Source organism: Heloderma suspectum, chromosome 5, assembly GCF_057233095.1.
Source record: "Heloderma suspectum isolate Gila_16-S chromosome 5, 16-S_ref, whole genome shotgun sequence".
NCBI classification, from domain to species: Eukaryota; Metazoa; Chordata; class Lepidosauria; order Squamata; family Helodermatidae; genus Heloderma; species Heloderma suspectum.
In genome coordinates, this window is record NC_139462.1 from 235,281,974 (window position 1) to 235,296,041 (window position 14,068).

General features: G+C 65.3%; 1 protein-coding gene across 1 annotated transcript; it reads right to left on the minus strand.

Annotated features, from left to right (window-relative positions):
• Positions 1-612: 612 nt before the first annotated feature.
• Positions 613-11,257, minus strand: GBX1 (gastrulation brain homeobox 1). Its single transcript, XM_084859734.1, has 2 exons — positions 10,355-11,257; positions 613-1,362 (listed from the first exon to the last, which is right to left on the minus strand). Exons 1-2 carry the CDS (start codon positions 11,205-11,207, stop codon positions 785-787), a joined length of 1,431 nt encoding a protein of 476 aa, XP_084715860.1. The 5' UTR covers positions 11,208-11,257; the 3' UTR covers positions 613-784.
• Positions 11,258-14,068: the final 2,811 nt, after the last annotated feature.

Sequence of the window (14,068 nt, forward strand, 5' to 3'; positions counted from 1 at the left end):
AGGGGGCCCCGGGAGCTCGCAAGGCCGCCCAGAAGCGCATCCCCGGGCCCGACTGGAGAGGGGCGCACACCGGAGCCAGCGCGGCCTCGACGCGCGCGCCTCCTAGGAAGCGGGGGGGGGGGCCGGTACTACAGCTTATGGGCTGCTTCGGGGTGGGGGGCTGCGCCTGAGGTGCCTTGCGCAGACCGAGTGCCCCACTAGCCCCACGCACTTTCCACCTGTGACTGACAGTAGACACCCTCCCCTTGGAATCTAAGGGGCGGGGGGGGCGCTTCTGTTTGGCAGGGGCCTTCTCTGCACAGACTGCAGGCTGCTGCCTGCGTTCGGGGGTTCGGCCGCCAACCTTCGGATCGGTTCCGCAGCAGGCCGGGGAGGGGCATGGTCGGAAATCCGAGGCAAGTGGGCGAGACCTTCCCCCCTCCCCCAGAAGCCTGGGACTCCGCTAGCCACTCCTCGTGCCCTGGGGGGGGCGCGGTCCCCAATCCCTCCTCCCACACTCAGGCGTGCGCCGCGTCCATAGAAAATAGGTTTATTGACCTTCATCACGACTGTGTACCGAACAGACACACCGACCGGGGCTGGGCTTATATACAGACGCAGGGGCGCGGGGGGTGCCTCCGCCCCGGCGCCTTGAGAAGGAGAGGCGCGCCCGTCTGCACAGACTTCGCACCGAATAAATAAGGGCTATCGTACACGGGGAGCGCGCCGGGCACAGGGCGGGCGGGCGGCGCCGCGGGCTCGGCCAGGCCGGGCTCCCCCCGCAGTCCGCCCGGCGGCGGCGGGCTCAGGGACGCTGGCCCTGGTCCAGCTGCTGGTGCTGGCTGCGCACGGCGAAGCGGTTGACGTGGACGGGGATGGGCACCACGATCTTCGGGTTGCGGACGGGCTCGCCGGAGCGGCCGGTGACGTTGCCGGCCTTGATGCGCTTCCACTTGGCGCGCCGGTTCTGGAACCAGATCTTCACCTGCACCTCGCTGAGCTTGAGCGCGTGCGCGATCTGCGAGCGCTCGGTCAGGCTCAGGTACTTCTTGCAGTGGAACTCCTTCTCCAGCTCCAGCAGCTGCTCGCTCGTGAAGGCCGTGCGCCGCCGCCGGCTCTTGCCCGGCCCCGCCGACGAGGACGCCGCCGCCGCCCCGGCAGCGGCGCTGGCGGCGGCGGCAGGACCCGCCGGCTCGCCAGGCCCCCGCTTGGCCCTGGCCTTGGTCCCCAGCGATCCGCCGCCGCCGCCCGCCCCGGCCAGGAAGGGCTCCTCGTCGCTCTCCGCCTCCGCCGAGCTCTCGTCCTCCTCCCGCCCGCTGCTGCACGCCGCCTCACCCGGCCGCCCGTCCAGCTTCTCCTCGTCCGAGCTGTAGGCCTTTCCTTCTGCGAGCCAGACAGAGGCAGGACAGACAGACAGACAGACAGACAGAAGAAGAAGTTAGGGGGCCCTGCAGGAAAGTGGGCGGGCAAAGGCGGCGCTTCTGCACATGCTCGGCGCACTTCTGCACATGCTCAGGGGCATTCGCCCTGCTGCTGATGCTCATGCCAGCCCTGTCCCCACGGGTGGGGTGACGCTGGCCCGAGACATTTTGCTGCGGGCAGTGGCGGCCCCTCCCCAGTCCACGCGCAGACTTCCCAGGCCGGTCAAGTGCTCTGGGCCCGTGAGGCAGCAGGAGACCCTCCCTCGCGCCCCTCGCCGCGAGAAGGCCCCGTGATGGCGCGAACAGCGAGTCGCGGCCCTCTCCTGACCCCGGGATCGGAGGCCTGGAGCTCTGCCTGGCGGTAGCGCCGGGCTGCTGGCAAAGCCCGCCCGGCTGCAAGGGCGGGGAGGGCCGAGGACGCGGGAGGGGCGGGGAGGCCGTGGGGCGGGGCGGGTGGACAGCCACGCCCCAGCGGCAACGTCCCCCTGGAAGCCAGCCCTGAGGGGGGTCCGTTCGGGAGCCAAGTCACGCCCTGCCTGGGTTCATCTAGCTTTGCATGGTACGCGCCGACTGGCAGCGGCTCTCCAGAGAGAGAGAGAGAGAGAGAGAGAGAGAGTGTGTGTGTGTGTGTGTGTCTGGGCGGGGGGGGGGGAGATTTCCGAGCCTTACCTGGAGATGCTGCTGGGGATTGAAGCTAGGGCTTCTGCGTGCAAAGCAGGGGCTCTACCACTGAGTTATGCCCTCCTCCATTACTGAGTGGGGGTGGGGCGGGATGGCGGGTGTCACGGTTCTATAGACAAGATTCTTGAAACGGTGGCTCTCCCACCCCTTTCCAAAGCCTCAAAGTGTGTAACAACAACTAAAACATAAAATGCACACAAAGAAACAAAATGCTCTATGCAACTGAAGTTACCCCACCTGGGCTTAGTTGTGGCCAGGAGGCACTCCGTCTCCTTCAGCTCTAAGGCACCTCCTAGCCAGCAGAGAAACACAGACTTCGTGGTCCAGTCCCTCTGCCAAACCCCCTACCCCACCTTCTGGAAGACCAGAAGGGCAGGCGGCTAACTTGCCCTCTCTTTGTCAGCAAGGGGACTAGGAGTAGGGGACCTTCCAGTGCCTTTGGGAAAGGTCTAGCCAAATGGCGAGGGGGGGGGGGCTGTCCCTGCCCATTAGTCCTGATCCCAGCCTCCTCACTCAGAAGTCCACCTCTGACTACCACTTTATGACAACAAGCAACATGAGATGGCTGAGAACAGGCTCTTTTAGGGACCATCCAGACAACACCAAATGTGGAGATCCAAATCTATATGGTTGGATCCAGAGTTAGCCATACTATGGGCTGGTTCTCATGATCGCAGTGAGGGAGATCAGCCATGGTGGCTCATTTCCCCTGCTGCGTGTGCCAGTCAGATTTGCCTAATTCCCCTCACTAGCACAGCTTGCCATGTTGTCCAAACCTGGGCGATGTGGCTTGTTTGGGGATGGGACCCTCAAATGACCCTTGGGCTCTTGTCAGGTTATCGTAGGGATGCTACCCCATCCCCAGACAAGCTATGCTGCCCAGGCTCGGACAACCCGGCAAGCTGTGCCAGCAAGGGTAATTAGGGACATTCAGCAGGCATGTGACCGGCACTCACAGCAGGGTTAACAAGCCACCATGGCTAGTTAACCATGCTGCAGTTGTGCGAACCAGGTCTTAGAACAGACTCGTTAGAATCAGTGGGACTTGAGTTAGCCGTGACTAACATCAGCCCCATTAATTTAAGTGAGGTCACTCAAAGTATGACTAGGTCTGGATCTGACCCACGTAGCTTTGCCCAAGGAATAAGGACCATTCTGGCAAACTGAGTCTGCTGTGGCTTTGTCCATCTCAGGCCATCCAGAATATTATCTAAGCCAATGCCCACCACCTCCCTCCTCCACCTGTCTGGGGCAAGGAAAGGGAGGGGAAGTGTGACCCCCTCAAACTGGGCCAAAGAGGGAAGTGCAGAGTCCTGTCAGCCAACACACAGAGTCTGAAGAGAGCCTGCCACGCACTCTAAGACTGCACCAGCTGGCCCCGTTTCTCCAGCAGCAGCCAGAGGTAAACTCCAAAGTGCAGGCACTATCATGCCAGTCTCCACAGCCACGCCCCCAAGAGAGTCCACACGTTCAGGCAGCTGTGTTGATCCACACCATCCCCAAGAGAGAAGAGGGAATTGAGGGGGCGGGGGAGAGATCCAGCATTGCTGCTGACATGCATGTGCTGGTGTTGCCTCCCTGTGAGCCCTGGCTCCCCTACACCACTGAATTCCCCAGAGACTCGGCCATGGCACGGAGCAGAAGCAGCGGCTGCTCCTCCCTCGGCACCCGCTCGCCTCTGGCTGGGATAAGGCTCTCCAGAAGCGGCAGGCCACAAACCTGGATTCCTCTGACTTCCGGAGGGGAAGAAGAAGTATTTAAGGGGAGACCGCCTGTGAGCATGTACAGAAAGGCTGGGTTCAGATGACACAGCATTGCCCGTTGTGGGTTATTTAACCCATAGCAAGCTGTGACACCCACAGGCACCAGGTTGTACTTGGAGCCCTAAAATAGGCCATGAGTTGTGTGACGGTGTTCAACCCTTGCATAACCCACACTCATCCGACTGTTTGACACTACAACCCCCTTGAGCGGGGGTTGCATATTCAAAATGGTGACTGCACCCCCACCCCACCCTTGCATGCTCCACAGCCTGACCCTGGGCTAAATAGCTCGTGGTGGGCTGTCACGTCATGCAAAGAGCCCCACTGCATTTCCCTTTCCACAGAGTGACCAGGCCATGCCCCACACATTCTGCGGGGGATTCAGGAGAGGGGGCGGGCCCTATGACCTCTCCTTGTAAAAAGGCAAGGATGGGCAACCCCTTGGAATGCTGCTCCAGGAGGGGTCCCCTGAGTTGGTGCGCCCTGTTCTTGGGCCCCCATAGAAGAGCACTTGAGGAGGTTAAGCAGAACGGTCTGCTGAGAGAGCACCCTGTAGCTCTCCTCCCTGCGGGGCAAGCAGCGACCCACCCAGCACAGATTCTCTTGAGCAGACTGGCACCCCCCCCCCCATGGCTGCGTTTCAGCAAACCCAGCCACCACCCTCCCTCATCCTGTGTCCTTTGGTTCTGAGGAGGAAAGCCAGTGTGCTGCTCAGCACCAGCTGAGGTCCTCAACAGGGCATGGTGAGCAGCATTGGCCCCCCCTTCTGGGCTGGAGGGGGCTCTTCAGCAGGTCCCACCCAGAGCAGTTCTGTGTCCTGAGAATGCCGCCAAGGTGGACCCAGTCACTCAGACGAGGCCTTGGAGGTGCTGCTGAGTCATCCCTCCCCAAGCCAGGCCCTTGATTCTGCAAAGTAGGCTGTGGTTGGCTCTATGAGGAACGGGTGCGCAGCGTGTCCGCAAAGGCTGCTTCTGCCCGAGTACCTGCTACAGTCCCAGGGCTGCACTGCCGTGAAGTCCTCCTGGGAATGGCTCCTTCGGTGTCCTGGCTGCCCACCTCCCAAGGGACAGAAGCAGGTTTCTCCACGAATACAAGAAGGGTCCTTTGGGACCAGGCCCAAATGGTTCATTCAATGCAGCATCTTGGTGGCCAGAGTGGCTAGCCAGGTGCTTCCTGGAAGCCCAGCAGCCAGACTCAAAGGCAACAGCAACGGACAGCCAGAGGAGGTTGGACGTCCCCTGCACATGGAGCCTCCATTGCACAGATTCCCATTCCAAGGAGCTTGGCTCATGCAAGGGTGGCCACCAAGAAGGCCAAGCTGGTATCTGCCCATCCCACCCACGGTCCATTCTCTTCAAGATGTGGCAGGGCAGGGTTAGGACCTGTGACCACCACACACACCTCCATAAGGGGCTGGTCTTTGCCATAGACTGCAGCAACACTTCTGCACTTTGTCACGAAAGCCTTGGAACTGGAAAGGCAGCAGCAGTTGTCAGTCAGCCTGTTAACATGCCAGCCCTACCCTTGCAGAACAGCCTGTACACACACACACACACACACACACACACACACGCTCGACCCCACCTCGTTGCCTGCAGCAGGGCAGCCTCTAGTGGCCACAAGGGAATCCGCAGGCTGGCCACTAAGCCGGCTTGCTGAGCCTGGGGAGGGGGTGTGCATAGCACCATGAACAAGAGCGCAACCCTCTGGTCACAGGCAGCCCGTCTCTGAAGGCACCACAAGGGCTGGCATGGTCCAGCTTCCTTCCGCATCGTGCCCTGAGCAGTACCATATGCCCAGGAATCCCACCCTGGAACTTAGTCCCTTCCTAAGCGGTCCTGTTTGCATTGGCCCAGAATGTCCTTCAGCCCAGAGACTCTTGCACTGGTCCATTCCGCCCTATGAACATTTCGCCCCCTCTTTGCTGCTGTTGAACCCTGGCTATATGCACTTCCCCACCAACTGACTGAGGCGCACTCCTGGGCACAGTCCTACTGTCTGTGTGGGAAACGCCCAACCAGGCAGCCCAGGAGAACGCCCAGCGACAAAGCATGGCGTCAAGCCCTGCAGGGCGGGCCAAGGGAAACTGTAGCAGGAGGGGAAGGGGAAGGGCTCCCCCGGGCCTTGCTCCTTGGCCGGTCACGGAACAAGTGCACTCCTCTGAGGCTGAGCGCCCTGGACGGCAGAGCAGCGTGCAGAAGGTCCCAGGTTCCACCCACAGCAGCATCTCCACGCAGCACTGGGAGAGCCCCGTCTGGGACCCCGGAAGGCCGTTGCTCGTCAGTGCCAACAGGGCTGTGCCAGGGGACCCCTAGTCTGCTTCAGAGAAGGGCAGCTTCACCCGATCTGCCCAGGGGCCGGTGTGGCTGCAGGATGAACAGACGGACAGTCATGCAAGCGCGTCGGGCCCCTGCTCTTCACACAGGTACATCCAGACTGGCTTTGAAAAGGCCCAGCCACTCCGAGAAATTCAGACCAAGCAGATCCACCATTCATAAACACAAAACAAAACGAAGGTGCCCTTTTGGGGTCCTGGCAGACAGAAAAGCCAGCCTAGGTGGGTGAGCAGATGTGAACTCCTCTGTGTTCTAGCTAGACACAATCTCTCCCCTCACCTGTTCTTGGCTCGGCAAGCCCTACCTGCTCAGAGGTGGGCAGGGACCAGATGCTTGCAACAGGACCCCTTTGGGGCAGGGAGGAGATGCCTTCAACAAGAAAGGGCTTTGCAGGTGATATGCCCATGGGTAGCTCTCCAGGTCATGGCTCGGAGCTGCCCCCCTACCCCCAGTGTGCTCCCTGGCCCTGCTGCTCCCTGACCCCCCACTCCACATGCTACTGCCAAGGAAGCCGAATCCCAGGGTGCCAGTGGCACATCCCAGTGGCTGCCCCTAGACCAAGTCCCACCTGGGGAAGGGAAGAGCCCCAGCGCTGGTCAGGCCCCGCAGCTAGCAGAGCAGGTGAGCCGTAGGTTGCATGTGGGGCTGACACTGGGATTAAGAGCTCCACCCCAGGGCCCTCCACTAGTGACTGGGCACAGCCAGTTTTAAGCTGCCAGTGGCCGTTGGCCATGGAATCCCGTCGCCACCACGAGCCCAGAAGTGAGCAAAGGCAATGATGCTCCGTGGATCTTTCATCTCTGGCCTTTCCTCGAGGCAGTCTAGGACAGACCCCCGTGAGCCCTGCTCCCTATGCATCTGAGAGCCAGCGCGGCGTAGTGGCGAGAGTGTTGGACTGGGAGCCGGGAGATCCGGGTTCTAGTCCCCACTCAGCCATGGAAGCTCAGCCGGTGACTTTGGGCCAATCACAGACTCTCGGCCCAACCCACCTCACAGGGTTGTTGTGAGGATAAAATGGAGAGGAGGAGGATCATGTAAGCCGCCTTGGGTGCCTGGCAAGAGGGAAAAAGGCAGGATATAAACGCAATCAATCAATCAGTCAATCAATCAATCTAGGCTTCCAGCTCTGGGCCGCACACCTGGCAGGAGGCGACCCCTTGCCTGCGGCCAGCAGCAAAGTCCTCCAGGCGGCTTCCCAGTAACCGCCCCCATCGCTGCACTGCTGCAGCAGCCTTTCCTCCGCCCCGCGGCCGTGGCCGCACCCGCCTCCCGGCGGCACACTGGCCCTGCAGCACCAACGCTGACCCGCCCCCAGCCCCCGATGCAGCTCGTGCCCCGGCTGCGGAGGTCGGCAGCTCGCGCTGGCTGCGTGCCGGCCCGCCCCCAGACCTCGCCCTCTCCTCCCCCGTCGCCGAGGAGCCACAGGCGCTCCTTGCTCCGCGGGCACCGGGGGGGCCTCCGCAGCACAGGCTGCCCGAGCGGGGCTGCCTTGGGCGCGAGGGAGGCAGCCCGGGGACGTCTCAGCCCGGCCCCCCCCCCCCGGTGGCGGCGCGGGACGGGGGGCAGCTCGCTCTCTTCGGCCTCCTCGCGCCCCCGCCGCTCCCTGCCTGGGCGGGCGGCGCTTGGCCGTTGTCGCTCCCGTTGGAGGGCCGGGAAGCCGCGCAGCAGGCGCGAGGAGGCTGCGTAGCCGCGGAGCCTCCGCGGAGCTTCGCGTCTGCCCGAGGGTGCTGGGCTGGGGCAGTAGCGCACGCCGGCGGCGAGGCGCTGCAGCGGAAGGGCACGAGGCCATCCGAAGGGGCCGAAGGGGCCGAGGGGCCACGCGGGTGAGGCGGCGTCCGGGAGCGGCCGCGGCAGGCGGCTGAAAGGGCACCCGCGGGCGCCCTCGGGGGCGGGCGGCCTCGGCGGAGCGCCTCTGGTGCTGCGCGCAGGCTGCGACGGGGGATGCTGGGGCATGCCTGGGCTTCTCCAGTGCTTAGTCGGGCGTGAGCCCACCAAATAATTTCAGGTGATCAAGCCCCTGCCGCTTAACGCCCATTTAGATGTATTAAATGTGCATAAATGTGCACGTCGCCGGAACCTGGCAAGCGCCGTCTTCTCGAGACCCTCGGGGAAGCGGCCGAGAGCCTACGGTGAGGTCGGCCGAGCGTTTAACGAGAAGAGGCGCCTGCGGTGCTGCGCTGCCCAGGGCAGCTGGCACACCCAAACCAAGACGGCCCTTAAATCTGGACCCCACCCCATCAAAATGCGCCCGCCCCCCGCCAAGACCCCAGAGCCGTGGCAGCGGGCGTGCAAGCCCTGTGCGTGTCTACTCGGAGGTGAGTGGCCTCAGGCCAGTGCGTCGAAATCCCAGGGACTCTGCATCGGACTGCAGTCGAAGCTTCCTGGACGCAGTGCTCCTCCGGACAGGCCTAGCTCTGCGCCGGATCGGGCCCCTAAGGCTTTCATCAGCTGAAACGGGACGGCTGGCGACGATCCCCAAAGCCTTCGCACCACTTGCCACGGGGTGCGAAGTCTGACGGAATGGGACCCGACCCCCCCTTAAATTGCTAGGATGCCGGACACGGGGGGGGGGAGCATTCGGGATGGGCGGGGGGCGAGGATGACGATGGGGGACCTTCCTTCCGAAGGAGCTGCTGCGTTGAGCCCCGACAGCAGAAGCTGCGGGGGGGGTGTTGTGGGGGGTCTGGGGAGGCCTCCTCAGACCGCCCGAGGCCCGGGGTACCAAACTCTCTCCCGGGGGAAGCATGGCGGAGGCTATCCTGGATGTCTTCTAAGGAAAGCCACCGCCGGACGGGGTCGAGGACCTGGGGGGGGGGGCTGTGACAAGGCACCCCCTGCCCCTGCCCGCCACTCGCTTTCTGATGCTGAGGGCGGAGCCAAATTCCGGCCAGGTGGATGCCTGAGGAGCTACTACCCCCGCCCCGAACGAGCCCCCGGGGGCAGCAGAAAGCGGCGTCTCCGTCCCAGGCACGTCTGGGCGCCTGGCCTGTGCTCACTCTGCCCCCGAACCCTTCGCGGCTAGAAGGGGCCCCGAAAGCCCCTTCCCTCCTCTCCCCACGCGGCGGGGGCCTCTTCCCTCCCCAGCCCGGCTCGGAGGCACCCAGCACCACGGACAGCTCCTCTCTCCCTGCCCCCGCTGGAGGGGGTGAACTGGCCTCGGTCGAGCTCGGGCACCAGGCTCTCGGAGAAGACCCCCTCCCCAGGAAGAGCTGCACTGGGGCTGAAGGGAGTGGGAAGCCAGAAGGTCGCACAGCACCCCGCCCCGCCCCGCTTGCCGGCCCGAAGGCGGGGGTGAGGCTCCCCGTAGGCTGGCCCTTCCCCTAGGCTGGCTAGCGTCAGGGGGAGGGAAGCAAGAGATCCCCTCCGGACAAACTGCGTCTCCTCCCACAGCCCAGAGCGCGGCTGCTGTGGGGCGCGGGTGGCGCGGGGCCTCGTGTCTGCCCCGGGGCCCCAGATCCTGCCTCGGGTCTCCGGAAGCCCCGGTGGGAAGAGCCTTTTCCGCCCCCCGCGCCCCTCTGGCCCTGCTGCGGCTTAGCCTGAGAACTTCGCCACGTTTCTTCCGCGTGTGGGGGGGGTACATCTTTGGCGCCTTCGCAGGACCAGAAGCGGAACTCGGACACGTCAAAGGGGAAGCCGGGTGACGGCGGCGGCAGCCACACGCCGGAGCAGACGGGTCGGGCGGCAGGGAGAGCCCCAGCCGCTCCTGGCGTCAGCGGGGGGTGCCAACGGGTCCCCTGAACCAGACCTCCACCTCCCCGAAAGTTCAGGTGCGACGGCCGGAAGGGCGGGCTCTGACTCTCAGTCTGGTCCCCCAAACGCGCCGCCTGGAAGCGACCCGAAGTGCGCGGGGGGCGTGCGCGTTCGGCGGTGCGCGCGCGCGGGGCTGGCCATGGGGTGGGAGGAAGGCCTGCTCAGGTCGTGGGTTTGCTTCTTGGTCCTTCACTGCGTAGCGAGCTTCTCCCGCTCCCAGCTCTGCACTTTCTCTTCCCTCTGGACACTCTCCCAGCTTCGAAGGAAACTTTCGTCCGTGCAGAAAAGTTCTCTCAAGTCCCCAGCGGCCGCGGCCGCCGCTTGCTCTCTTCTGGGCCGGTTGCCAGTCCCTCCCGATTCGAGAGGTCTCCTCCTCCGAGGGAGATCAGGGCACCGTCCCCCCTCCCCCTCCCCCGCTACCTACCTGCCATGCCGGGAAAGGGCTCCGAGAAGTGCAGGGGCTGCTCCGGAGGTCCTTTGTCCCGGCCGGGGGGCAGCCCGTCGCTTTCCAGGCTTTCGGCCGCGCTCCGTCGGCGGCAGGGCGGCTCGGCGTTGCCTCGGCCCGCGGCTGGCAGCTCCTGCGCAGGGTAGAAGCCATCGGGGGGCTCCCCGAAGCTCGGCAGGGCGGTGGTCAGCGCCACCATGGACGGAACGGCTTGGCCGAGGCTGGCGCAGAAGGAGTTGGTGAGGCGGCCGGCGAAGGAAGCGAGAGGTGCCAGCGGCGGCAGCCCCGCGGCTGTCTGCAGTGGCCCATGAGGCAGCACCAGAGGCCGGTAGGGCATGAACATCGGGTAGCCGGTGTAGAGCAGGGGGCCGGAGCGCGGCGCCGGCGGTGAGTGCCCGATCAGCGAGTCGATGGAGAAGGCGGCGCCTTGGCCGCTGGGTCTCTGCATGGCCGCTGCCCCGGGGCCCCGACAGCTACTGGCCAGGCTGCCCGGCCGGGGCCCCGCTGGGCGCCAGGCTCCGCGCGAATCCGAGAGGCGCCGTGAGCGCCGTAGGTCCCGCCCCAGCCGAGGCGCGGCGTCCGTCCGCGCGCCGGGCCTGGTTTGCGCGGATCCCCTGGTGCGCGCCCGCCTCTTCGAGGGAGCCGCCGCCGCCGCCGCCGCCGGGAAGCGCGCCGCGCCGCGCCACGCCCGCCCGGCTCTGCTCTTCTCTGCTGTGCTGCGCTCTGCCGCGCCTGGCGCTTCGCTGGCGCTGTCTGCTGCTGGGAGGGAGAGAAGGGGAGGAGATGGCAGGGGCGGGGGCGGGGGAGTCTCCTTGCCTGCCTCTGGGCTCATCCATCTTCCTCAAATTCCGCTTGAGTTCCCCCCGGAGCCGCCCGCCCAGCGGCCGGGCCAGGGAGCAGCGGCGGGTTCCCACTGGAGCGGCCAAGGGGGGCCCCTGGGAAGGCGCCGCCCCCTCCCGCCTCATCAGCTATTATGGCTGGTGATTGATGATTGCCAATTACTGGCGGGGCGCACAAGGGCCTTTTGTCGGGCGGGGCGGGACCAGCTGCTGGGGGTTGGGGGGGAGAGACTGACCCACCCTCCGAGGGACGGCCCTTCGAGTTAGCCTGGGCAGGAACCCGCGGGAGACCAGGGAGGGGGCCGTGGAAGCGCCCGGACCCGGTGGGCACTGATTAGCCCGAAGAGCTCCGCACTCAGCCGGCCTAAGGCACGCCCCGTCCCCTGCCCCCCAGCCTTGCCATGCCGACACCCGCGCTGACGGGGACAGCAAACCCACGAGGTTCTCCTTGGGCATCGCCGAGGATGGACCTGGGATGCGCAACACTCAGAGCCCGGCGACTGAATGGCTGTTTCAGACCTGTCCGCCTCAAATCAAATGTCGGCGCTCATCGATGCTCGTCTCTTCCTACGGCGGGGCGGGGCGGGGCGGGGGTCGTGGTGGGTTCCTAAGGTCTCCTGGGCGGGTGGGTTCCTCAGGGGCGCCTGCGATGTCACTTCCCGGTCACTACTGTAACACGGCCCCTCCCCAGAAGTACACGGCCACTTTAAAGGTAGCCTGCCCTCTTGTGCTCCCCGCCCCCGTTTTACTCCAGGAACGGACGCCCCATGGTGGGCTGCAAAGACGCCCGTCGTGTGCTTTCATACCGTGATGTGGGGGGTGCTGGGGTGGGGGTGTCCCAATTATTCCCTTACGAGCTGCCTCTCTCATCCTGGGGAAAAGTAGCGACTCGAGGGGCCTCCTCGGAGAGCTGCGGTGCCCCCGCCCCAGAGGGCGCTCTCCTGCACTTGGCGCTGGGGCGGCGGGCCGGGAGGGAGGGAGGCGGTTGTGAGCGAGTGAGCGAGAGGGAAGGGTGGGGGAGAATTCCTATTCCCGCCAGCCAGCGTTCCCAGGCATCCAGGGCAGGCTGTTTCATCGATGCACCCCGGGACCTCCGACCCACATGAGACCCGCTTGGGAGGGGGGTTCATCGCCTGGCGGAGAAATGCCCAGGCTGCTGCAAGCCCTCCCCGTCGAGGCCATCCCGCGGAGCTTAGGGCATCCCAGCCCTGAGGAGAAAGTGTGTGTGCGTGTGGGGGGGGGGGGGCTGCCCCAGTCAGCCTCGTCTTCGAAAGGAAGTTCGGCGGGCTTCGCGGGCGGCTCGGCCCAGCCCCAGCTGCCAAGACCGTGCTCTCCGCACCCCGAAGCAGGCCCGCGGCGTCAGGCTTTTCGCTCCTCCAGGCCCCGCTGCTCCAGCCTCTCCCGAAGAACCCATGCAGGACCCCGGGCCGGGGCACAATGTGTGCGGAAGGAGGGGGCTCCACCCGCGTCCCGCCCCAGCCTCTGCTGGTCTGGCGCCCTCCCGCCGGTGCGTGGCGGCGGTTTCCGCGGGATCCGGAGGGAGGCATTTGGCGCGCCAGCGAGCATCCCGGCCCTAGCACGCCTGGCGGCGTCCCCGTAGCCCTGCCGCCGCCCTCCGCTCGGCCCCCTTGCGTCCTCCTCCTGGCGCCAGGCCCACCGCGGCGGCTGCTCGCCAAAGGCTCCTTCACCGCGCGGGGGGGAGCAGCCCCCCTCCCCACTGGCCCACGGCAGGAGAGTCTCTCGCGCGCCTGAGGCTCCGACCGCGGAAGGCAGGCAGGCGGAGGGTCACTTGCCAGGAAGGCAGTGAGGAGGCACCCCAGGTAACTCGCGAGGAGTCCAGGTGGAAGAAAGACCCGGACCTTGTCAGGGTCTGAAAGCAGCAAGGAAGCCCAGCCCGAGGTGAAGGGAAGCCGGCAGGGCGGACGAGGTGGCTGCGGGGCGCCGGCGGGGACAGCGCCAGTGGCTCAGAGGGAGAACACCTGCTTGGCTGGCCGGATGCACGAAGCCGGTGCCGCCGGGGCGAGACAACATTGGGTTAGCGGCCTTGGGCCGGGGGCGGGTGTGTGGAACCCCCGCGGAAGGTCCCAGGTTCGGCGTCTCTCGGGAAGGCGGGGCGGGGTCTGAAACTGCGCAGAGCCCCTTCCAGTCCGAGGACGGGATGGACCTTTGGCCGGACCTGGGGTGAGGCAGCTTCCCCTGTTGTGCTTTTCGCTTATTGGTTTTTATGTCACGGTTTAGTTAAGATTGTGCTTTTTGAGCCGGGTTTTACTGTTAGCCGCCTGGAGCGCCGTTCTTTAGCAGAAAGGTGGGAGATTACATACATACACGTCCGTTGAGACAGCAGCGCGCTGGCTTCCCCATGCTGGCTGAGGCGAGACTTGGCTTTCAAGGGGGGGGGGGGGACGCGAGGCAAGCTGTGCGCGCGCGCAGCGGGCTGGAGAAGGGGAAGTGGCGCGCCGCTCGAAAACGGGTTTATTTGTGGCGAGGCACATGAACGCCGGATAAACTGCACTGCTATAGGCAAAATTCCTGCAGAGGAGGCCTTGCACCCCCGGGAAGAAATGGGGCGGGCGGCGGGGATTGGCGCAGGCCTCACTGCTTGAGCCTCCAGTTTCCGGGCGCTCGGAGCTGCCCCCCCCCCGCCTTAATTCGGTGCCGGCGAGTTACACTTCGGGAAAACTCCTCCTCGCAGTCCCGCTGCGGGGAGCGTCCAGGGCTGCTGTGCCCTGCAGCTCCCTCTGCCGGAGGCCTACGGCGGAGACTCCTGGCTGTCGCCCGTCGCCCGGGCTAGCCATTCCCCGCGGGAGGGAGGGACCCCTAAGGAGACTGGCTGGAGGGGAGGCAGGTCCAGCCC

Bases quoted from the DNA above. Each gene is read 5' to 3' on its own strand.
- GBX1 (XM_084859734.1), bottom strand. From the start codon at position 11,207: ATGAGCCCAGAGGCAGGCAAGGAGACTCCCCCGCCCCCGCCCCTGCCA. The intron at 1,363-10,354 runs GTAGGTAGCGGG...TCTGGCTCGCAG, and splicing joins GCCCTTTCCCGGCATGGCAG to AAGGAAAGGCCTACAGCTCG.